General features: G+C 42.8%; 1 protein-coding gene across 1 annotated transcript in view; it reads left to right on the forward strand.

Annotated features, from left to right (window-relative positions):
* The first annotated feature begins 7,988 nt into the window (after nucleotides 1-7,988).
* Nucleotides 7,989-26,790, forward strand: part of LOC138265874 (kazal-type serine protease inhibitor domain-containing protein 1-like) — a 92,569-nt gene continuing 73,767 nt past the window's right edge. The window contains exon 1 of the mRNA XM_069213993.1: nucleotides 7,989-9,191. Within this exon, the coding sequence (XP_069070094.1) occupies nucleotides 8,738-9,191 (454 nt within the window). The 5' untranslated portion in view covers nucleotides 7,989-8,737. The remainder of the gene's footprint in view (nucleotides 9,192-26,790) is intronic.

A 26,790-nucleotide genomic window follows, 5' to 3' on the forward strand; every position in this document is an offset into this window, starting at 1 on the left:
CACTGTTACCAGTGCTAAAGTGCTTGTGCTCGTTCCTTAAAGCATTGTAGAATTGGCTTATCTCCAACTGGCATACTTAATATACCTGTAAGTCCCTAGTAAAGTGGTACTTCATGTTCCCAGAGCCTTTAAAATTAATGCTACTAGTGGGCCTGCAGCACAGATTGTGCCACCCACTTAAGTAGCCCTTTAAACGCGTATCAGGCCTGCCATTGCAGCAGTGTCATCTTAAGGTTTTTGGGGGCTCAGGCCAAAACATATTTTGGAGACCCCTTTATTCATGATGACAAACAATGCTAAATTATGCCAAACTTTAACAGGGTGACACAAAAACAGGTAAAGTATGTCTTGCATGGAACCGCAAAAATTCATAAGATGACACAGCAGAGATAGACAAAGTCGGAGGTAGAGGTAGGTAGAGGTAGGTAGAGGTTGGCAGAGGTGGAGAGAGGTTTAGGCATAAAAATAGAATAGGCAGAGGTCAAATAGACAGAAGGCTCACTTTCCCACAGGGCAGCTTGGAAAGAGGAGGTCCTGAGCAATGGCCCACTTTGCCCATGCCTTAAAACATCTCTGCATTGCAGCCTGTGGTTGCAGTTTTTAAGCTGACATTTTGCCAGACCAAAACCTTGCTTTTTGAGACATCTAAGTCACCCATAAGGTAGGTCCTGGACAACCCAGAGGACATGGTGCAGAGTATTTAAAAAGTTGGACATGTATTTTTAAGTATTACATGTCTTGGTAGTGAAAAACTCTTAAATTATTTTTTCACTACTGCAAGGCCTATCTCTCCCATTACTTACCCTATTACATTTAATAAGCTGTAACTTCCAATTAGGCCAGATAGACAGGTCAAGTATGGTAACTAAAGAATTGTAATTAAAAGCCCTCTTTAATGGTAAAGTCAGACTTGTAATCACAATTCTGGAAAAGCCACTTTTAGAAAGTTGCCATTTCTTTTCCTAACCATTTGGTGTCTGCCGCCTGATCCTGGGTCACGTGACTAGGTGTAGCTGGCAGTTGGTCTTTGTATATAGCTCCCAGACAGTGAGACAAATGGAAGATAGATGTTGGCAGTATGGGCCACTCTTAGTTAACAAGGGTATGAGCTGTCACCTGCCACACTTGCGTATCACAAAGGCTCTACCTAACATTCCCACAAAGGGCTTGTCACTAGGCTATTGTGACCCTCGCCAGGCTGGGGCCAGGACACAGAGGAAGGGGATGCCTGACACTTAAGGGGAGAGGAAACCTCTGGAAGCTTCTCCCACTTCAATGGAAAGCCCAGATATAAATATTCAGTACTCTGAATAAACTCTTCAGTACACTCTGAACCTGTGGATACTCTGCCAATAAGAAGAACTTCTGTGCTGCTCAAAAGACTGTCACTCTGCTGGACTGCTTTGCTTAAGGACTGCAGCCCTACTGTGCTGACCTGCTGTCTGCTGTCCTCTTGCCTGGGTGAGAAGGTCTGGACCTGCATCTGTTGAACCCAGGGTCCCAGATTGACTCTGAGGCTAGATGGCTGGCCTCCAGGCTTGAGCCTCAGGGACAGAAGGCCCCAACAACGTCGACCCCAGCCCCTGGGCTCTGCCATCTGTAAGCTTACCCTGCCAAGTGGTGCCACCACAGTCCTGGATCCTACGAAGTGGGCCTGAGGTGTTCTGCAAGCCCTTGTGGATCCCGCAGAACCGACATATCCTTTTTGTTGCGCTGCACATCCCTGAGCAAAACTGATGCATCATTGCAGCTGTATGGATCTTCCCCGTCGCAAAGATCCGCATCACATTGCAGCCCAGCACCTCATCGGAACAGCTGCTGTGCGGTGCATCCTCTGCACAGGCCCTCACATCCCTCATGAAGGTAGCCTCAACTCCGGACTCTGCATCACAGCAGGGCAGCTCCTTGGAACCTGCACATCATCCTGACTGAAGGACGCATCCTTGCCGCTGGACTTCTCATTGCAAGCCCTTGTCAACAGATTCCTCGATGATGATGCAGGACCTCAGAGCACAGCCTCGCCGCACCATGGAATCGATACATTGCCTTGGCTGTGCGATGCATCTTTGACTCGGACCCTTGCAATGCTCTTGAAACCACGGTTTGAAGAACCTTGTTCAGCGGGCCTTACTGGGTCCCTGTAACCGGCCTGCACTCCATTATGGTTGGCCTGAACTTGAAACGTTGTGTTGGTCAAGCTTGACCAGATATCCACAGTCAGTGCTTTTTGCCTTTTTTGCGCTAGTTCTACTGAAATCTTTATACGTGCATTTCTCTGGTTCCACTGATTGGATTTTTGTCATTTTGCTCTTCATTTTCTATTACCCTATTTTTGAAACATGTATGGGATCTTTTTTGTGTGGTTGTTCTTGCTTTGTTACAGTTTCACAAATCCTCTACACATTGCCTCTAAGTTAAGACTGACTGCCCTTTGCCAAGCTACCAGATAATTGAGCACAAGTTAATTTAGGGTTATCTTATCAGCCTGACAAGGACTGTGGTTGCTGCTCAATCAGGGCTCACACCTTAGTCAACCAACAACCCGATTTCTTACAGTATTGTATGGTAATTAGATAATTATAGCGCTTACTACCTCTAATGAAGCATTGAAACACTTTATGGAGGTTATCACGCTATTGTGTAAACCGATGTTAGTGCTTTATCCATTGGTAATTGTATATTGTTGGTTATTGCATTTGACATGTGCTCTTAGAAAATTATTCGAGGTATTTCTTCATGTTTCTTGTGGTACCATATGATGTGTGTTGTTGACTTTTAAGTGAATTGACATTACGCATGAAGCAGCAGCACTCATCAAAGCCATGAAAGAAGTATAACTTTCTTTCCCACATTCCAGTCAGCAGGAGGAGGATGATGCCAAGAACAGGGATGTACGAATTGCACTGCTGTCAATATCTAGTATTGACTGCTGCTAATTAGTGCTGATATTCTTAAACATTTTAACTTAGTTTTATGACAGTTTTTCCTGACTGGGCAGGTAAATTTGGCACATGACATTGCATTGTGATATTGCACTGTTTCACTAGCACTTTATTACTGCGGATTGGAGAAGTGTGAACTCCTAATGTGGATGACTGAGGGGGATAATAAAGATATTGTGGGTATAAGAAGTGACTTGTTCTTTCTTAGAGTGGCACCCCATCAAACGGGGCCAACGAAAATGCGTGTTGTCAGGCACCATATTGATAAACTAGACACTGTGTTCTAGTCCCTCTCTCGGTTTACTGAGCATGTGCAGGGCAGTTTAGAACTATTTGAAGCCACCCATTGTGCAGCAAAAATAATCACACAGCAAAGTATGTCATAATTTAGTCACTTATTTCACAGACTATGTAAATTTAATTTAAAAACGATGAAGGAGAGGATACTGCAAAATCTGTTCATAGAATAGGTGCAAGTGACACCAACCAAACCATCAACCATACTACAAATTGCCATTATTTTAGTAGATGAAGTACACAACATCACTATGATGGTGACTCAGGCTCAATTTTAGGTCTGTGTCCTGCAAATATCTGTTACCTAGCCATGGAAACAATAGCTCCATGTATGATTAACATTATTATTCACTCTTTTCAGAATGGAACTGTTCCCTAGGACTAGAAAAGAGGCATTGTTAGATCAATTCTGAAAAACAAAAACTATGGTGTACCTATGGTCTACAGTATCTTTAGCCCAATTTCATTACTGCTTTTTATCTCTAAATTGACGGAGAAAATTCTCAACCTCCAATTATCAAGTTACTTTTGGATAATAACAGGTCAGATTACTTTATGGCAGGTTTTAGAGCTTATCATGGAACAGATGTTACGCTTGTGGCAGTGACAAGCTGCGAATGAAGCAGGATAGAGGAGCAATACAAGCTCTCATTTTGCTGGATCTATCCGCAGCTTTGACACTGATTGTCCGTTCATCCCCATCACATGATTAAGAGAAATTGGTGTACAGGGCCTAGCCTTATAGCAGCTGAAGTCCTTCCTGTTTAGTCGCTGAGCTGGGGTCTTACTAAATCCTTTTAAGCCCAAGGAGGCTGTGGTTGAATGTGCGGCTTCCCACGAGTCATCTTTGAGCCCCACGTTGCGTAATGTATAAGATGCTCTCTTAGTTTGACTAGTGAAATAATATGGCCTAGTGGTAATGACATATGTGTATGATACACAGATCATCCTCCGAATGGAGGGAGGCCGACAGCAATCACAATCTACATTTACTAGTTGTATGGACTCAAGAGCTACTAGGGTGAGGGAGAACTGTCTGAACTTAAATTCCAACAAGACAGAGGTATTGATTAGAGGAGACTCTCTGTTAGTTTGAACAAAACAGTGGCGGGCAAGTTCCCTAGGAACTTGTCCAACCCGGGTAAATGCTGTTCACAATCTTGAATTCATATGTGATGATGAAACTAACTGCTCAAGGCAAACTACCAACAATTTTTCTACCTGCTTTCTTTTTTTTAAAGTAAGCGAGATAAGTAATTGTTCTATTTCCTCTTGAGCATAGATTCACTCTCATACAGGCCACTGTGGAGTCTCAGTTGGATTCCTGTAGCTCAGGTATCTCGGCCTTCCTAAGTATGTAATAACTAAAATCCAGATAATTCAAAATATGGCAGCAAGAACCTTGTTGAATCTCCTGTGGCATATCACAATCTCCAGATATTTAGATCAATTACTTTGACTGGCAGTTGAAAAAAGAATCAAATGTGAACCCTTACAATCTGCCATAAAGCCATCTATAGCCTATGTTCTAAATTTGATGTGGACATGATTTAGCCTTATATTCCATAGTATAATCTACATTCTTCATCTACTTGCCTCCTATTATCAATCCTACATTTCAAGAGAAACATATGAGGCAGCGGTTTCCTTGCATATGCAGCATCAACGAGATGAAATGCCTTGCCAATTCAATTATGTGGAACCAATAATGAACTGGCCTTCAAGAAACTATCAAAAACAAGTGTCTTTAAAAAAATTATTGTTGAGCGCGAGGGCACCTTATTGGTAATTGTGGGCTCAAAAAATGGTGAACAACTTGACTTAACAGAAAAGCATAATTTGGCCTCCTCCTCGGCATCCTCCTTCACCATGATCGCAGGCTCTGTGAATTTCTGAGATGTGCAGAAGATGAGTGTGTCTGTCCAGCAGATGTCTTGGGACCTAGGGATCATCCTAGGAGGTTCTACGGCATGCACAAATGGGGTATATCCCATGGTCTCAGCCTCCATAAAGGCCTCAGTTCTGAGTGACCAGATATCTGCTGCTACCTGTACTGTACTTCTTCTGTGTATTAACTAACGCTTGTAAAACCACTGTACAATGAGGGATAGCCTTTCCATCTAAAGCTCCAGCCTGTATAATTTGTGTAGCCTAATACATTGTGTGGTATGAGAATATCGTTGTCAAACTATAATATCACATAAATATTGTGTATTAGATATTGTCTATAAGAATATCACCCCAGTGGAGTTGCGAAAAGAAAATCTACACAATATGTGATAATATATGTGCAAATGATATTTATGTCAGACGATGGTTCTGTGCGTGACATTCTGACATACAACCTAAGAGAAAGCTGTTCTCTAATGAATCACAGAATATCGCGGACATAAATATCAGGGGGGCAAACTATTAAGGCCTAAATATCAAGAAAGCAAGTGCATGTAGGTAAGTATATCTTTATTATTCTTAACTACACATTTATGTACCTTGAAGAAATATATTGTTAAAATAAACATATGTGGAGTTAAACCTATGCTTACCTATATAGACTTACTTCCACAATATTTTGGTTCCCTACATTTTGGCCACAATATTTTTAGCCCGTATAGTCGATATTCTGGTGGAGTGCCCTGTTCTTACAGACCTGATCAGGGATGATTTCTATAATCTGAAAAATAACTCTTTCGTAAGAGGTCAGAAGTTGTCAAATGTGTGGCACCGGAGGATTCGCTTTGTTTTTATATCAAATCTCTTAATTTCAAGAATAGCTCAATCATTCTAGACCCCATCCTGAATGGCCTGTGTAACCTGAAAGTTTACTTGGTTTTCAGATACCTGTGCCTATAAAATCTCTGGACCACGAAGGACAGCTCAACTGCCATAGGCACGATCCTGTAAAATGTGCATAATCGTTGTGATAATTTTTGGAACGCTTGCAGGACCTTTGAAGGGAAATGTAGCCTCACGGAAAGCACTTCTGTTAAGTTCTTAGTATGTATGATCTGTGAGACTGGACTGGTAGTTTTGGTGTGGGGTGACTGAGCATGTAAGATCTCTGTAACCCGATTGATAGCTGGGTTGTCATAGGCACTAACAGAGTTTAGGAATACGTGTACATGTGTTGGTATTTCTTCTAGACGAGACCGTAGCCTGTATGATCTTTGTAACTTGCTCTTCAAAACGAATCGCTCTAACCCAAGGGACATATTTATGGCCTGAGACTTTCAGATCTATGTCATCTGACGGGCTGCTGCCTAAGTCTGTAACACTTGTAACCTAAAGAATATTTTTGGAGCCCAAAGCCTGAGCTGGTGAGATGTGCATGTCTTACAAGAAAATTGTTCTGACACTTTAGCCTGCAAGATTTCTGTAACCTGAACATACAATAGATTTGCTGTTGGAAGTCTGGAAGATGCATGTAGCAAATTGGATAATTCAACTATTTGGAGCATGAGCCTGTGCCATCCCTAAAGCCTGAGATTTAATTCTGAGTCCTGCGTTTATTAGAACTATTTAACTCAAAGGATTGCAGCATGAATCTTTTAGCCGCAGACTATAAGAGCTTACCAGGCTGATGGACTGTTACTTGAGAATGTGAAGCTAAATGGAGCTTGAGGGAGTTTGATAGCACGAATCTTGAGTCTTTCACCTGTGTAATTACTCAATCTAGAGGTGAAATCTGCATGGTTTCCTTGCCCAGCGGTGGTAAGACTTGAAGCCTTGGACATGGAAAGAGTTAAAAGACTTCTGTACTATTGGCAAGCAAGCAACGAGTATGTGGGACACCACATTAAAAAGTGACATGTTACATTTGTGACAGGCTGAGACTTGTGGGCATTGGTGTACTGTGCTCCACCTCTCTACAGAGTGATATTTTGGACAGATACATCTGTGCACGGTATAAGCTACACAGACCCAGTGATTTTGATGTGATGAGGGCGCTTTTGTTGTGCAGCGTCAATAAACAGTATGATTACATTTTACACTGTGTCATCTGATTGTGTACAGATTCATTGGTGGTGCGTAGACTGCGCATCGAGCAACGTGCTTGTGTATTTTTGGGAACAAGCTCACCACACACAAATCGATGTATGTGTAAATAGACTATTAGTGTTAATTCTTCTGCATTAATAGCTGTAATTGCGCACGTCTGCACAGATTGCTGTCGTGGACAGACAGGGTTATGGAGACACAGAGATTGATATTCTCCTGCACAATGTAATGGGTGTGAACAATGATATGTCTTCTTCAGTGTGAGTACTGTGTGATCTGATTGTGAAAGCAGCCATATCTGCTTGAGTACATTCTGATTTGCGTGTGCAAACTACCGTGTTATATTCTAGTGAACGGACTGGTATCTTGCATGTACACTACGGGTTATTTGTGAGCATAGGCTAACGTGCCTATACTGAGCATGACACGCTACTGAACTTGATGTGGTCGCACAGTTTTTTGTTGTATCTCTCGTGTGGACAGGACGCCTTGATTGTGACTCAGTCACCCTAGCATAGGGAGCCAGCTTTTCAGAGGCGCCCCCATCAAGGTGAATGCATCTTTCCATTTCCCCACAGACCAGTCGGCCTCTGGTGCACAGGTGGGCCCGCTTGTGCTCAGGCACATCAGATCCCCGGTAATTGGAAGCAGGAGCTGCACTGTTTGAACTATGCATGCCGGGGGGACCGGGGGGTGTGTGCGAAATTCCGCAAGAGGGCCTGGAGACAGTTTCCTCTCTGAGAGGGAGCGCCATAGCCCCTCATATCTCAGCTTCCGAGCATAGACTGTGCTCGCGTGCCAGCGGACGAGCCTTCCACTCAGGGAGAAGCGCGGCTTTAGTCGCGGCCATCGTCGTGCCTGACCACAGCTTTTGTTCTATCCCCCTGTCGAGGTGCACCAGGATTGGGGGCAAGGCTCGTGATCTTTAGTCGACGCTGACAGGCTTCACTTGGAGGTCTGGGAGCCCTCTGTTGGAGGCTTTGAGTTTTACTCTTGTATTTGACTGGAGGCTCCTTGACTTCACTGGCGCCTCCAAGACGTCACTCATCTCCTTTACCTGTTTGAATGCACCTTTCACGACACTCGGAGTGTTTTCTTCCTCACTCCAGGCTCCTGGACTTCACTGGATGCTTCCGGACTTCACACAGCTAGAGCTCATTGATGCTTCAAGACTTCTCCGAAGGAGGTCCTTGACTTATTTGAGGGCTCTTGAACTGCACTGCAGGCTCCCAGATCACACTTGGGTCTCATGGACTTCCTTTGGGGTTGCTTGACTTCATTCGAGACTCCGAGACCTCAGTTGCATGGTATAGCTTCACATGAGGTTCTTAACATTCACTTAAGATCCATCATCCCGAGCGTCACTGAGTTGTTTGGACTTCATTCAAAGCTGTGCACTACAGCCACCACTCAAAGTTGCTCACCAGCTAACTGAAGGTCTACACCAGAGGCCTCCCCTTAAGGCTTCTCACGTTCAATTCAAACTTTGCTGTCTTCCAACAATGGTAGACCCCAGATTGGCATTGCTGCTCCTACTGGTGATGCTTGGAGTCACCAATTGCCTTCCCAAACCCAGTTGGCGGCTGAAGAATGTGCCTGACGGGTGTCACTGTGACCCTGAGCTCTGTCCACAGCCCACTGCTTGCTTAGCAGGCCTGGTGCGCGACCGATGCCACTGTTGTTTGGAGTGTGGCAATGTGGAGGGCCAGATCTGTGACTTGGATGGTGCCCGGCCCTTCCATGGCCGCTGTGGGGAGAACCTGCTCTGCAAAATGGATATTGGTGCTTTGGAGCATGGTGAGGTGGCGCAGCCTCGTTGCACATGTCGAACCCAGCGTGCCATCTGCGGCTCCGATCGCAAGACATATGCTAATGTGTGCGCATTCAAGGAAGCGGCGCAGGCAGCCAATGGGGCTAGGAATCTCAGTATGGCTGGCATTGGGCCATGTCGGACAGGTAAGTGTGGCACATGGCAACACTCTGGTTTCTGGAGAAGGTTAACTGACAGGTAAATTGAGATCATTTTCACGATGTGCAGATTCTTCTGAAAACCCGTTATGGTAATGCCAGAGGTAATTTCAAGACAGAACAGAATACTGTTCTTAAATCAAAATTTGTTCAGGACAGTGACTGTGCTCACCTACTGATGGCATCAGACACATTAGATGTAACAATAAATGAGGCCAACCTGATAACCCTAAGAACGAAGGTAATAGCACTGTATCAAAAGAATGTGGTTCATTCTTGAGAAACAAAATTGGAGAAACAACCTAGGTAAGCCAAAGAATATCTGTATATGTAAAATGTATTAATTTGACAAATAATTGAAAGCACACTATAATCAATTATAAAGAAATACATTTTTTAAATACACATAATACTCATCTCAAGAGAATTACAAAATTTCAAATCAAAGAAATAAAGATACAATAAATCAAGAAATTCTGGTGTAAAAAAACTGATATAGAATTCAAAATAATAGGCTACAATTGAGAGACACTGCCTAACAATGGCCAATAATCAATTGGAATATCCAGATGTGCCAAGGGATATTCACACAGGTTCAGACAGTCTATAGTATATGCTGTAAGTCGATGTTTCAGCCCGATGGTAAAACTGACCAGGTCCAGTTTGATTTCTAGTATCTACATTGGGTGGATGCTCCCCAGTGCAAGATTTCTCATCTTGTTATCAGGACCATGATTCTCCGTCACTCATTTTAAGTCTCTTTATAATTTTCAATGGAACTCTTTAGGTTGCTTTCCTTTAAGTGTCCTTTTGACAAACTGCCCTGATGATGGCCCTGGTCAATTTTACCACTGGAATGAAACTCTAACTTACAGTATATAATATAATATAATATGACTCTATAAACGTGTGTGAATAACCCCTGTTACAACTAGATATTTTAAATTGCTTATTGGTGATTGTTATATATGGAATCTGTGTATTTAAAAACATTATTTGTTGTGATTGATTATAATGTGTTTTCAGTTATTCGGTAAGGGAATATATATTTTATATATACAGACATCCTTTGTCTTACCTTGATTGTTTCTCCAATGTATTTTCCCCCAAGTGAACCAAATTCTTTTGACACAATAAGACAAATTAGAGGAGCTCTCAGGGGTGGTGTCTGTGCTAGGAGATAGACTCATCCTCCTCAGTGACTACGATCTAGTCAAATTAAGCTTTGCCATATTTGTGCTCTTTTTCTTACTGTCCCCCTGGCTTATGTGCCTGAAGAATAAAACTGTTAAAATTGTGGCAAGTCTGAACGAGCATTGTATCTCAGGTGTGGTTTTGAAGTTCCAGTGGATTGTGTTAGTTTGGATATTGGAATGTCTTAGCACTAATACTTTTTGTAAGAAGTAAGAAATCGATGGGGGTTTTCTGGCAGTTTGTTGTTTCCCACTTAAAATTATTTTATGTCACATCACTTCAGCAGTGTGGTGCAGGGTAAATTATTTGACAGGAGAATACTGACGTCACTGGGTATTTTTACAAGGATGTTTACCTGGCCGATGCTTCTCGATGCCCTCAAATTTTCTCCCCAGCTAGAAGGGCACTAGCACCTGTTTCTACCCACCTTCCCCGCCACACCATGTCCCCCCTCACTAGACACGGTACCCAGAGTCACGTGACCTATCTCAAACTGCAAGGGTGCTAGCAGGTAAGAATTTAAAGCTTATTTTAAAGTCCACCTGCAACTCTAACCAAGGGGCTGACCTGCACAGCCAACATTTTTGTAAACAGACTAGGTCCCCAACTTTCAGTAATGACTCAGTGGGGGGTCCCTAAATTCCAATAATGATTCATTGGGGGTCCCTGGGTTCCAGTAATGATAAAGTGGGGGTCCATAGAAGTCAAAAGGTTGGGAACCACTGATGTGAACAGTAACAAAAGGAGCTAAAACCTTCACATCATGATGCTGTCTTATGCAAATCACAGCCCAGGAAACAGCTTGTCAACACAGTTGTAAGCAATGTGGTGGCACTCCAGCTGCTACGCTTAATTGAGAACAACTCATATTTTTGATACAATTTACAAAAGACAGTTATAGTGTAATGGTTCTTTCCTTATTTGTTTTTCAACGGTTTTAACCTGGTTTTATGATTAACTGTCAATACGTGTCTCGTTTAGGAATATAAGGCCAGATGTACGACGCATTTGGGCTGTTTGCGAGCGGTAAAATGCATTTATGTGCGAATCCTTTTTTTGCGAGTTGGTAACCTATTACCGACTCGTAAAATAGGGTTTAGGAGTCGCTGTTAAGAAGGTGCATGTTAAGGCCGTCCCTTCCTTGTAGCAAGTTGCAGGGCCATGTATGAATGTTTTGCGAACAGAATGCGGTTGCAAGCCATTCATACTTTACCGACTCCGTGAAGGAGCTGGTAACTCATTTACAAACGGGAAGGGGTCCGTCCCTAAGGGAAGAGTTCATTTCAGCATTGGCAAAATCTGGACAATGGAGGGAAAACTAAAAAAGCGAAGAAGGACAGCAGAGAAAATCAAGTGTCACAGGAGTGCCTAAGCATAACATAGTAGTTCGGAAAGTCAGGATGACAAAACTATATTCAGCACCACGCTAAATCATGCAGAACAACCCCGACTTTCTCTCCATCTGTCTTATGTAGTCTAATGTAATGTCTTATTTTGCTAGGGTCTGATTCCTTTCAAAAGGCCCAGGCAGCCAATCATTTCTATTTCCTAACCTCTCCTTCTCCTTACTACTTTATTCTCTGGCCACGTTCATGCCTGTAATGTCTTGACTTTCTTTCTTTCCTTACACCTTCCTATCCAGTGGACAAAATACCTAAAATTGACTGCTTATGTGCTATGGCACCATCAGCCGATGCTGCTTGAGCGTTTTGGGGAAGAGCAATCTATTAACAAACGTCCTTCCTGATTCCCTGTTCCTTATAGGGGTGGCTGGCGTCAAAGGGTGCAAGGGGCATCGCCCTAGAATCATGGGCGAGGAAGAGGCATGCTGAGCAGCTTAACACAAAGGCCTGTGCTGAAGCACCCTAGATTGTTTTTAGGCCTGGCCTTTGAGGCAGCTTTAGCTGTTTTGCCAGACTATTGTTTCCCCCCAAAAATCAGACATAGCACACATGCATAGGGGACTTTTGGTCAGCAGGCATCATCCCTTGGTCTGTTGATTAATTATTCACAATTTGCTACCACTCGCCAAAGCATACAGCAGGGCCGTGGGTCAGCTCACTTTACCCATTGGCTTCTTTCACTTTAGGTGACTGTAAAAAGCTTGTGCACTTTGTTTACATCTGGTTAAACATAGTTCATTTGACTTCAGTCACAAAGCTCCTTCAAAGCGGGTCTTTTACGTTTTATTTTTGCTGCTTATGTTTTTTTTGCGTGCACTTCTTGTGGCCAGTTAAATTGTGATGTATTTCGTATTTCATTTGTAATGTTGATTTTATAATGTGTTTAAGTGACACTGTGACATCGTAGCTGCTTTCAATTTTAGTGTTTGTTTGCATGATGAGCTTTTCTTTTTTTTCTTTCGTAAACATAATGGTAAAATGCACACCACACCTGAAAGGCTTGTTTCTTTATAAAATCATTTTTAAAAAGCCACATCACCAAATAAGTCCATGGTATGGAAATGTAACATTTTTATTGCAAGCTTATGGTGGCCACATTCAAGGGGTGGTCTGTTTTCTTATGTTTGTGACATATCCTTGCATTAACACATTAAAAAAATCCTTAACCATTGCATTAGCATGCCAAGGCCAGACCTTTTACCTTGCCCAATGCTTTTTTGGGGCCTAAGGAGCTCTGTACTTGTACCAGACGAGGTCTTCCTCGACTTGGAGGCACAAACCAGGGCAATAACAACCAGTACTTAATTTGTAAAAAAAACAAAAGTGGCAGGACCCTTCTTAGAATTCAACTGCAGATGCACCACCCATTGCCCTGCCAGTACCAGCACCAGCACAACTAGTAACGATCACTCTCCTACAAGTGTGAACATTTGGACTATTCCAGGTCACCCAAAGGTATGAAAGTGTCCTGAACAGCTAGTATCAATTTTTAACATATATTGAATTTTTATTCACTTTTGATGGGCTCACCTCAAAAATAGACAAACTGCCATCGTGTATTGGACTGACATAATTATTGATGTTGAGAATTAAGTGTAGGTACCAAGCACCTGCAGACATCGGCTCAAATTAAGCACTGGTAAAATCACACTGGCAAGGCTTAGCAATGATGGATTTGTTTTCATGTGGTGTGGTGCTTACTGCTGTGGCCTAGGGTGAGGTCAGCACAGCACCATTCATGGAACGGGCCAGGAGTGGGTCCGGCCAGTGTGGACAAGGTAGAAGTGGGTGGCAATCACCTAAGTGTGACCTCTGCCTCTTCTATTGTTCCAAACTGCTGACTTCGTTTGCGATGCGGATGGGGCAGGCAAGGGGAGAAGTCCATCAGCTCTTCCTTCTGAATTTCAGTTTAGTGCGCCCTCGGTGTGCTGATGTGCGCGTGTCCTGTTACAGAGGAAGATCCTTGAGAGAGCTGCTCTTTGTCAGGCCAGCTGACTTACTAGTGAGTGGCCCCTTAACTTTATTTAGGTTTTAAACAAAACGTGTCTCTTCTGACAGAACAAGAATCTTCATTCTGCACTTCTGGTACAGTAAAGGTGAGCCTCCAGCCACTGCAGCAACAATCGCACAATCCCTTACCGACCTGCCAACTTCTAAACACTTGTCGCCATGTAAGAGGAAAAGGCGGGCCTTGCACAGGCTGGGCTTTGTGTCAATCGCTGTTTGTGAGGCACTACTGCCCTTCCATTGATGACTCCTCTCACACCCTGTAATGGATATGAGCTGTGCAGGACCAAGACACGAGCTGGAAGCCCTCTCTCTGCAGGGGTTGGAGCCCACTTTTTGATCTACATAGTGATGACATCTCTTCACGTGGTGATCGTGTGAAGGTAGACAATATCGTGTGGCACACGGTTGTACTCTCTGTGCTGGAAGGTCTGCAGTTAATTGATGCTTGATGTTGCTATAGTCACCTACTTTAAATAAAATAAACATACCAACTCTACGTGACTCTATCTAAAGCTGTGCTTTGAGCTCCCATCAATGACTGAAAACAAGCACACACGAGTTTTTATAACAACATTATGTGGTTTTGAAAACAAAGAGAATGTGCATGTTTTGTATTAAAAATACGCGACTGCAGCAACAATTAAACATCAATTACCTGGGGGTGCGATTGGTGCTGCTGTGGCTGGCAGTCTACTTTCAAGGAATGAGCTAAGAAAAACAAGCACTGGCAAAGCCAACTGGTCCTGCCTTTGAAAAGAGTTAGCTTAATTTTTGGCTTTGCAAATACTTGTATATCCGCGAAAAAAAATGAAAGCTTGCTGAACTGAATGCTGACTACCATCAGTCAAATAAAAGCTAAAATCCAGCTCCCGCTTAGTGATGTATGCGCACAGTCAAGTTGAATTTTGTCCCTAGCGTGATGGCGTGGATGCACACGTGGGACTGTGCAGTCGTGCATAAATCGTGAGGTGGCAGCCAGCTTCGCTTTTTTTTAAAAATACATTCCAGCCTAGCTGACGGCCATCTTACAGCAAATAAAAGTAAAGGTGCATGAAAGCGCATTTTGAAAATGAAGAGGCTAGGTAACAAGCTGTTGGCCCGCCTAAAAAAGTGTAAAAAATGAAAAAGCATAGAGGGCTTGGGAGCTATAGAAGACTCTAGGGATGTGGGAGGAGCAAATCAAGGCTGCTCTCAAGTGATAGTAAGCAGGGAGAAGAGCAGGTGCAACAGAGAAGCCCAGCGGGGAGTAGAAGAGTATTAAAATAAAAAAAATAAAAAAACGAGCATACATGGATTCGGACGAGCTACAGCTGACCTCGGGGTGGGAGAGCAACATAGAGACCACAAATGGTGGGGATGTGAATAGGGAAGCAGCACATGGAAGACAGCGCGAGAAAACAAGAAGGCACATGCACTCCCTTGGAGCTCTGAAAGCAAAACAAACAAGTATTTGCAATGGAATAGGTCTCGTATATTTCGAACAAGTTCATTGTTATCTTTTGGTAGCAGCGCCCACGAGCAAAAACTAAAGAAAACATGAGAAGAAGCTGAGAAAAGAGGACTTGGCTAAATAAAATAAAGTTAGCTTTAAAAAATAAACCTTTAAAATGTTGTGCCTGCTGGGCACGTTTTTGCCAGTCTGTTTGCGGGACACTCAAAGTTTAAAACAACAAAAAGTACCTTGATCAGTCTGGTGCAGTGGAGAGGTACTAAATTAACTTGCACCAATTAGTGCACGACCCTGCTCCGCACAGAGAAACGGAAGTGATGCCAGGCCTGCCTTGACGAATTACAAACCTGTAAAGAAGAGTGCCACACAGACAAACAAATGGTGAGCAACAGGCAGGCTCCAGGCCCTGTACTGAACATAACAGAGTCTTGCAAGTGATACGCATGCGCTAGCACATGCACTCGCAGGCTCATCCCTCAAAAGTAGTTCGCTGAATGTAAGCAATAAAAGGATATAACATCCAACCAGGTTATAAATTAAACAAACTAATATTATGTGGCGTAATTAAAGGAAAAGCAAATGTTACCCTCTGTTGGGAGGCCGCACAAGGGCAACTTTGTACTTGACTTCTTCTGGAGATGATAATGTAATCTTTTGTGATCTCCCTAGACGAGAAGCAAAGGGGGAGCACTAAGCATGTTCAGAAAATACCAGAGAAGGGATCGTGACAGGCAGGGGCATTTTCAGAGGCAACAAATTGTTAGTATAAACATGATTGCAGACATGAAAATAAGCACACTAGCTTCTGAAATTGTCTCCGGTGGTTGCTCTGCTCAAATATCTCAAATACAAAACATACCACTTACTTGTAGTATCCTAATGCAGTGGTGGACACTATAGACCTGTGAAGATGACACCATGCCACGTATTATTTTCCACCAGTTAAAAACTGCACTAAATTCATTTGGTGGTTTCGATAGGGTCAATCGGATGAGTTCCACAGCATGCATGAGGCAAAAGGGAAGCACACTGCTTTCGCACTATGCTGCAATCACGAATAAAAGTAGAAAATATATTGTACTGTTTTTTTTCAAAGGTGAAAGAGCTCTAAATTTGAGGGAAAAATAGAAGTGTTTAATTTCTTACTATGTGAGCAGAAAACACGAAGCAACATGCCTTTGATGCCTTTTTAAAAAACAAAATTTGCTAATGTGCCAGGAGTTCTTTGTTAAAAACACAACACACGGAATGAATTATAAGCAATAGCTAATTCATGTCATTTTAGTTGAATAAAGTTGCCCTAAGTGGGAAAGGTATGCCCAGACGTGGGTCCCGTGCTCACTGTAACACTGGATTCAAGCTAGCCTTCAATGAAGGGTGATACCATGAAACCGGTCCCAGGATGCTTGTTTCTGGTCCAGGGAGGATCTGGCTTGGCAGTTCGGGCTGGACTGTTCCCATGAGGAACAGGGTCAAGACTGATTTGCATATGGCTGGACCCAAACTAGGATGGCATGGTGAGCAAAAGAACAATGGATTAAACCCATATCTGTGACTGGGGGTGAGTGTTTTCATTGTGCAGCACTCAGTCCATCATCCTTTTGTGTTGCTAAAGTTGCCCTAAGTGGGAAGGGTATGCCCAGACGTGGGTCCCGTGCTCACTGTGCTACTGGATTCAAGCTAGCCTGACTGATGAAAGTGATACCCTGAAACTGGTCCCAGGATGCTTGTTTCCAGTCCAGGGAGGACCTGGCTTGGCAGTTTGGGCTGGACTGTTCTCATGAGGAACCGGGTCAAGACTGATTTGCATATGGCTGGTCCCAAAGTGGGGTGGCATGGTGAACAAAAGAACACTGTATTAAACCCAGATCTGTGACTGGGGGTGAGTGTTTGCATTGTTCAGCACTCTGTCCATCTTCCTTTTGTGTTGCTAAAGTTGCCCTAAGTGGGAAGGGTATGCCCAGACATGGGTCCCGTGCTCACTGTGCCACTGGATTCAAGCTAGCCTGGCTGATGAAGGGTGATACCCTGAAACCGGTTCCAGGATACTTGCTCCGGTCCAGGGAGCACCTGGCTTGGCATTTCGGGCTGGACTGTTCCCATGAGGAAAGGAACAGGGTCAAGACTGATTTGCATATGGCTGGGTCCAAACTGGGGTGGCATGGACTTTCTACAAATCTCAAATTCAGCTTTTTCTCTTGATTTCCCCAAAAAAGTACAGTACCCATCATTCCAATATCTCTGCCTTGAAAAAGTCACTGTGTGATGAAACACGTGTTGGCTGCCATTGCAGATTAACTACGTGTGGCTGTTATTGCAAAGATTGACTATCTGTTGTTACCTCATGGACTGACTAAATGGGAACAAACCAAAATCAAGGAGGACTTTCTTTATATAAATAAATTACGAGGTTTTTACCTAAGTGAATCTTCGTTGGAATTTCTTCAAAGACAAAATGGACTGCTGTGGTCTTTAGTAAATATCCCATGTCATTTTAGCAATGGCTTCAAAGTCCCGAGTATAGACATTACTAAGGATTGCAGCTCAGGCCATGATGGTTGAAAGTTCCCAAAGGTAAAATGTAGCATACAAAATTAGCTCTATGTCGGGCTTGCCCTATTAAAAGAAAAGAATGCAATACTATTATCAAATTAGGCGAACCATGGGGCAGGATGCTTATACGTATGGAAATAAGTCAGCGTACTAAAGCCATATGCCTGCTTTACTGTGCGTGCACGTATGTACCAGTGGCCACTGAGTCAGGTTCATCCTGCGGCGGAAGTGCAAAGATGCTGATGAGGCCTGCACACTTCCCACTGAATTATGGGGAGGCGGTTACTATAACGTATATATCTGCGCACAGAAATGCATCAGAGATGGTATCAGTAGAGAATGGATGGCAAGCATAACAGTAAGAAATGCCCACTCCCACTTCCGATATAAGGTTCGTACCCTGGAACTGTACTCTCCCTGTGATACTCCTCTCCCAGCAACACTGACAACATACTTTCTGAACCATGTCCCTTACACCCTGCCAATAACAATAGTGCCAGTAAACCACCTGTATAATGTTAAACTTAAAACAAAGCAACCTGTGCAAGAAGCTTTGAGAAGTACACGTGTTGGGCAGTGTCAGAAATGTGGCTCATCTATACAGGAGATCCTTGAGTAGGAGAGATTAGTGTTGGAAAGTTGGTGTTTGCCACTAAAGTGTGGTCATCTGCAGGTGTTTTATTGAAGAAGATAGGTGCGGGCCAGGGCTTAATTTGTGAAAAAATTAGTGCCCAGTGCTCATAGCTCGATTCAGAAGCTGCGGGTGGCGCAATTTAACCTTAGCGCCCCGATTACCAGGGCTGCAACGTGTTCAAGCCACTTACAGACTCTCCTTACCCCATAATCTCGCTCTCGAAGATTCCTGTTTTCTCAATTTGAGACAGGTTTTCCGATTTTTCTTTCCTCTTTTCCCTTTGGCTATTTTCCCTGTCTTTCTCTAGGGAAATGTCGAATGAGGAAAAATACGCGCTGATCCCCAAAAAATGAGTGCCGGTGCCCCCACTGGCAATCACCGTCTCAATTTAAGCACTGGGGCGGAGGCAGCGTTTCTTTTTAATGCCTTTTGCTGCGGATGCTTCTTGCCCTTTTATTTGCTTGCTATATCATGGGCGTTATTCGGTGTTGTGCACACCTCGCACATCACCGCTATCAAACATGTCAACTTCATCAGGTTGATGTGCAAATCACCAGTGCCCACTCGTTGACAACCACTGTCTACACTTAAAGGTTCTGATGAAGGGCTTCCGAGAGCTGCAACTGTTCTGTTCCAGGAAATCAGTGTAACCAGTGAAGAACCTGGGATATTGGATACGATTTTGTGCAAGGTGGCTGAACTTCCACTAACAATACACACCCTTGTGAGACATACATTATAGGTTTAAATCCAGTATGTCCTACTCGCCCTTTCATAACTTCTAGGGTGATAAATTGAGCACCATTGCAAGTGATAAAAGTGACACCTATCATTTCAGAGATAATTCACTTTGTAGAAATCATAAAATAACCAGTTGTTGTTGGATGCCGACATCAATAAAACTTTAAAAATTAATAGAAGCGAGCTTTCTACTTATTTATTGCTCCATTATACCAGGTAAAATAGTGTGTTTCTCTAGCTGATGAGTGAAAAGCTACAGAAGGTAGGCAACTATTCTGCACTGGAAAATATTTGTTTCGACCGTCTCTCTTAAATGTGGTTATAAGTCGAAAATCCCAGTTCGGTTTAGTGTAGGTGCTATATGTTCCATTTTCAGCTTTAAGAATGGACCACATGATGTAATCCTGAGCAGGTCACACTGTGTACTAAGGACCAGATGCATACAGCTATTTCGAAGTTGCAAAATTTGGCTTTTGCAAGCACAAAATTGCCTTGTAGCATGTACCATCCCTATTTTGTGAGGTGGTAACCTATTACTGATTCGCAAAGTAGGGATTGCTACTCACTATTAAGGGGTGCCATTGCAAGGGCGTCCCTTCCTAATGGCGACTCGCAGGCCCATGTATGATTGTTTTGTGACAGTGAATGTGGTGGCAAAACAATTGCAGTTACCACCAATTTTCAAACTGGTGGTAATCCATTTGCAAATACTGCCCTGAAAAAATGAAACTGAAATGTTCCATTTTTATTTTTGAGATGCATCTCGTTTTCCTTTCAGGAAAATGGGCTGCATTAAAAAAATGCTTTATTTAAAAAGCAGTCACAGACATGGTGGTCTGCTGACCCCAGCAGGTCACCATTCCCGTTAGTGCGGCCATTCCCAAATTGGTTGCAAATTGTGACCTGCCTCATGAATATTAATGAGGCAGGCCCCTAGCGAACCATTTGAGAATTGCTAACATTGTGTCAGACACTGTTATACATTTTGTTTTGCAACTTGCAATTCGCAAACAAAATCACAAATTGTGGATTGCAAAAAAATAATCGTACATCTGGCCCTAAATGTATATTTATACAGGAGGTTTCCTGCTTCTAGTGTGTAATAGAGATATATCAGAATTGCATATGTTGGACTTAATACCTCTTGATAAATTGGTTACATTACTCCAAATCTGGGACTTTTGACTGGAGTGTTGGCGTCTAATATAAACTTGTCTCTTAGAAAACTCACTCTATGTTTACTACAAAAGATTATTATAAATCATAGCACATGAATCACAAACTGAATTGCTGTGAAAAGTGAATACTTAGACACTTTATTGAAAATGTCATTTTATTTAACTAGGTGGCAAAACCCGCTCAAAACCCCATTGGGCCATTGCCTCCAAAGTGAAGTGTGCTTACCTCAAAACTTCCCCAAACCAAAACAAGGATTGTTCAGAATAAATTCCCAGACAATTCATGCTGGCTGGATTGTAATGGTGGGATGCAGAAGTGCCATGTGGTCACCAGCCCACACAAGACAAAAGGGTAATATTTCCATTGGAGTGACACAATCTTGTGCCATCAGGCGAGAGGTCTAGGAAGTATGGGGATTGCAGGTTAGAACATGGGCAGATGTTTCGCTGATTTTATCGTGGGCTCTGCTGCTCTGCGTGACATCCCGGGGATGGATGGAAAAAACAACAGGTGAGCAGAGGATGGGAGGGGAAAAGCAAGGGGCTGTATGGAGAACTCGGGCAGGGATAGGGACAAAGAAGCAAGATATGCAACCTCTTGCTCCCATCATTTCAGAATGCTTCTTGCAGATGGTAAATAAAACTCAAAATCGTATTTCCAGTAATCCCTGTATAGACAATTCTTTTCCATCCTGTTAGCATATCCTGTGCTGTATTTGGGAAATGTGTCTTTATGTCAAAATAGGGTGTTATCTTGAAAACGAGGAAGATGATCTAAGTATCTGTGCCTTGCATGTATCCTGAAGGACCGTACGGGGGCATAAGTGGGAGATTTTAAGGCGTACAGAACGCAACTCAATACAATAAGGTTGTGTACCTCTTGAGATAAGACAATAGTCAGTGCGGCCAATTTTGACAGAACCTAGAGATGACTATAATTATGAATCTAATGTATGACCAAAATTACATCTGATTTTTTGTAGACAGTGGTTTGGAAGCCAAAGTGACCATTCAGCTTGAGCTACACTTTGAAGCCAACTTTTGTTTATCATGACTGTCAGTCTAGAATCTTGCCATGTAGAAGTATAGAGCCCACGCCAATCTTCATGAGCTGAGTTTAGCCTTGTAGAACTAGGGTGGCCAGTAGCTTAAATTATTTTAGATTGTTTGCTTTTGAGACTGTGTACCACTCCATCCTGTTTTCTCTTTTAATACCTCACACCCAGGAGATGTGAGTAATTTACACCTCACTCACCTGAATTCTTCCTTTCAAATCCAAGAGAGCACATGAAGCCATTCCTCTCAGCCTCTGCATAACAGTGACAGAGTAACTCATCAGCCAAGTTCTAAATCAGGCCCTAGGATAGGGGATACCATGGTCATGATCCAATGATTTGAGAGGACGTAGATATGAATGTCCAGAAAAAGGCAGTACAACTGTGGTTTTGTTTGTGTTTTATCTTTCTCCAGTGACTCCCCCTTGTGCTTAACACGTCATCGATTACTCTCTTTGTTGAGAAGTGTCAATGTGATATTCAATAGCCTTCTTTACTTCCATTACTAATTCTTCGGTATGGTGAACGTAACTTATTAACAGACATACACTAACTACAATAAGACATAACAGCATTATAATCACTAGGATCTGCCCAAAGAGGGTCTTTTCCTGTCAGGAGTTCAAAACTGCATGAATGTGTATATGGGGCTCACAAAAACTTGACAGTAATGGTTCAGAATACTCAAAATCAAGTCATTCAGGTGATATCTAGTTAGAGAAAAAAACATTGTGATTTATATGAATAAGCAAATTAAGATGAGAACGTGTTGCTTGACTGCAACCCTGTTCCTCACCCAGCCACTTTATTCTGGACAGCACTTATTCATCAATTAGACTATGAGTCCATTATTTTATAAGTCAAGTCAGTTAGATGTCTTTGTTCTACTTCTGGCTAATCTTGTTTTTTTTGTGAACGGGCAGATAAAACCTTTTTAATGCCTTGAAATCCAACCAGTAGAACAAACATGGTTAAATTGATACTTGAAATATATAGAATACTAATTTTTTCCATGACTTTTTATTTTTTTTATTTTGTGCATTGTAAGTAGTTTTATAAGGCTCTCAGTGGATTGTGCTTGATATTTTACTGTGCAATTAAAAACGCAAAATCCTCTTCCCTGTCTTCAGGAATAAAAGCAAACAAAAAGAATGTCCTGGGTTTTTCTAACTGGAAATTCTCCACGAGGAGGCAGGTTGGGGTGTTCCTTCCTTTGCTCTCATGTGGGAGGAGTGGGGCTCCAACACATAAACATGCAGAAGTTTTGGATGGTAAGAACATACCCACTTTTAAATCACACTAGGAGCAGACATTACATAATTTCCAACACATTATAAAACAGTACGTAAATTGACAAATTTAATGCATGGCATCCATTCAAGTAAGCCTTTAAAAGTAATTCCTTTTGGATACTGTCACATAACAAATCAGGTTGTACCTTTCTGGGAGTTAAATAACAGAAGTGCCAGTGCCCCTAGTTAGACTTCACTATTTAAGTTCTATGAAACATCACTTGAAATCAGATAACAGATAGAGAGCAGAATGTTCCAGGCCTGCTACATCATTTAATGCTACACTCACACTTGAGGAAGACCCTTTAGAATTCACTTTCATTATGCAGTTAAAGAATGACCCCAAAATAGAGGCGGATCATGACACTAAAAAGGAATCAGGAAGTGGCAATGGATCTTGTAAGTCTGCTGACAATATTTCTCAGTTAGCAGGGGAAGCTATAATGTGGAGTTACTGGACCTTTCTCCATGTTTGTTAACTTACCAAAACACTAAGGGCAGAGGAAGTGACATCACACTCCCTTTAACCCCCAGTAACAGCTACTTGTCCCAGCGTTAACACTTCAGAGCTTCATATTTGCTAGTACAGGACTATGCGAAGGGTGAATTGAAACTACTGAGAGCTTTTTAAAATGTTTTAAGTATTTTTAAAACGATTTTACTTTCTTTACCTAGTGCTGCTTTCATGTTCTCAGAGACCAGAAATAGCAAGGGTAGGGCAGGGGTACAAAATGGAATCCCAGAGTTAGCCAGTGACACATCACATTTTCCAAAAGAAAACAGACCTGTTTTTTGCCAGTTCCTAGCAGTGGATTTTGGCCTCTAGCTGAGCCGGCACCTAGGGAAAACTACGAAACCTGTGCATTTTTGAAAAGTAGACGCCTAGGGGAATCCAAAATGGAGTGACTTGTGGCGTCTCACTTGGTTCTGTTACCCAGAATCCTATGCAAACCTCAAACTTTGGCAAAAAAAACACTTTTCCCTCACATTTCGGTGACAGAAAGTTCTGAAATCTGAGAGGAGCCTCAAATTTCCTTCCACCCAGCGTTCCCCCAGGTCTCCCAATAAAAATGGTACCTTACTTGTGTGGGTGGCCCAGGTGCCTGCAACAGAAAAAGGCCAAAAACCTGTAGAGATTGAGGGGATAGCACAGCGAGTTGATAAGCACATATTTTTTTTTATACATCTTTAGGCTGACTTTGCTTTGGGGACCCACACAAGTGAGGTATAATTTTACGTGGGAGACTGAGGGGAATGCTGGGTGGTAGCAAATTTGTGCCGGAGTGGTGATCCTACAAAGAAAAGTGAGGAAAATATGTTTTTTTAAGCACATTTTGCGGTCTGCAGAGGAGAATGGGTAAGAAAATGTTGGGGAATGCACGCAAGCCATATCTCCCTGGACTCATTGAGGTGTGTAGTTTAAATAAATGTCTGGGATTGGTAGGTTTCCCTAGATAATGGTCGCACCCGGGACCATAAACATAGGTGCCCCCCCAAACACAGGTAGTTTTGTCATAGATCGTTTTGATATGTCTACGTACTTCTGTAATGTTCCAAACACTACAATTGTGAAAAGAAATGCACTTAGGTTATGCTAAAAAGGCTCCTCACCTACCAACCAAGTTGGTGGCATGCTTCACCATCGGGGTCCCACCCGAGACACCTAGCGTGTCACGTTGTGCTGCGACGCCTGATTACAGCGGAGCAGGTTTTGTCATTTTTACTACACATACTAATTGGATTTGGCACGAGGATGAGTGATGGTTCAGTAGATCAAATTTTATTAACAAGACATTTTACAAAAGTTAAATGCACTGTTAATGACTGAAAGGCCAAAAAACTGAACCAATGACTCACAGCTCGTGAGCTGTAAAGCCGCGTCAAGGCACCAACCGCTTTACAGTCCGTTCACACAACTTTTTATACATGACATGCACAAGATCACTCACGTCGCCAGCCGCGGGCCCAGCACATTACAACCCTCACATCAACAGACAGTGCCATTCAAGGGCCCATCACTTTCACACGCCTACATGCCTGATACAGCAATCACACCAGCTGATGGGAGTATGTGTGGACTGGTGTTTGGCTGGCATCGCCAGCCAACCGCCACACCACAGACACCCCAAGCCAAGCGCCACCCCATACACACCGCCAGCCAAGTGCCACCACACACACATCGCCAGCCAAGTGCCACTCCACACACACACCACCAGCCAAGCGCCAGTCCATGCACATCATCATCACTTTTTTTTTAAACAACAAAGAAACCACTAATTATAAATAAGTACAAAACTACAAACACAAAAACTCTAAATGAATACATGACAGTAATGCCAACCGTGAAACTGAACATATGAAAACATAAAACAGCAGTTTACGCTCACGGTATTTCCCAATAATTCTTCTGTGTGTGGTAGCTCCTGAAACAGACACCCACACACCGCCCAGGCTTTGAAGGACAATCAGGGCAGTACATCCTAGACTCCTTCCTGATAGCTCTTCGAGCACAGACTCTACATCTCTTAGCAGGAAAGTCTTTTTTGGCCGTGGGAGGAATTTACTCAGCAAAGTGACAATCTTTCAATCTAGCCACATCCTCCACCAGTGCTTCTCTAGGAGCTCTTGCCTGTTCCAGCACAACAAGGCTCGCTATGACCTACTCCTGAAATTTCACAAATGTCATCCTTGACTCTGGAGAACTATTCTTGAACACAACAAAAGCATTAAAAGTTGCCAAGTGGAACAGGTGAACCGCTAATTTCTTATACCAAACATAAGCCTTATGAGCAGCAGTGTAAGGTTCCAACCTCTGATCTAATCTATTAACACCACCCATGTGCTTATTGTAGTCTAAAATGCACACAGGTTTGCGCACTTTAGCAACTTAACCCCAAACAGCCACAGTTGAAGTACTCTCATCATGGATGGTAGTTAGCATGTACACATCCCTCCTGTCTACAAATTTCAGAGCTAGCAGCTCACCATTCCGCAAGGCACCTCACTGTCCCTTCTCAAGTTTTTTACAGACAAGCTCTCTTGGATAGCCTTTCCGATTAGAGCGAATTGTGCCACAAGCAACAGTGTCCATTCTGAACAATTCCTTGAATAACTGAACTCCAATGTAGAAGTTATCTACATATAAATTGTGACCTTTGTTAAACAGTCATCTACCAAGTTCCTACACAATTTTCTCACTAACTCCAAAAGTGGGTGGACAACCAGGGTGGTCAATACTGGAATCCCTACCAGTGTAGACCCAGAACATATCCTGTACTACTTTCAGACAGCATATACAATTTAATTCCTTCCCATGCCCTCTTGCTAGGAATTTACTGCCAAAAATCCACACGACCCTTGAACAGGATGAAAGACTCATCTACAGATATTGTTTTGCCTGGAACATAGATCTCTGAAAACTGATCCACAAAATGATCAAGGACAGGTCTAATCTTAAAAAGATGGTCCGCAATCACCTATGATATCCCACTAAAAAGAAAAAAGAAAAGCAAATTAGACATAAGACAACACAAATATCATTGATCATAAATTTAAGGACAATTTCACACACAATCCTGCATTTAGTACACCACCTACAAACATGTAATTCATGCATGGCAACAATACTCCTTTGGAGTAAATTTATTTACTTTCCTAAAACCTGCAACTATGCAAATCGCAAGACAACCACTGCCAAAACCACAAGCCACATCAAAAGAAGCAAAAGCTTTTAACTAGAACAAAAAAGGGGAAATAAACTGTTATAATCACAAATGCAAATGCTTTGCCAGTTGACAAACACCCGCCACCAAACATTTAGGGGGGCGACCCTTGCCGAAGGGGCCACCCCCCACAAAAAGTGCACAAACACACATGATCCCTGGCGCTAAGTGGATTCTGCCCCCTTTGGGGGTAGATGGGCCCCCCAAAAATAGGCCGATCTGCCCCTAAGGGGGGCAGAACTACCTAACAGTGCGTTTCCCCCTTTGGGTGGCAAACCTTGCCAAAGGGGGCACCCACAACACAAAAAAACAAAGGTAAGAAAAAAATCCTGGCGTCTTTATGGCTTCCGCCCTC

The sequence above is a fragment of the Pleurodeles waltl genome, chromosome 11 (assembly GCF_031143425.1).
Source record: "Pleurodeles waltl isolate 20211129_DDA chromosome 11, aPleWal1.hap1.20221129, whole genome shotgun sequence".
Lineage (NCBI taxonomy): Eukaryota > Metazoa > Chordata > Amphibia > Caudata > Salamandridae > Pleurodeles > Pleurodeles waltl.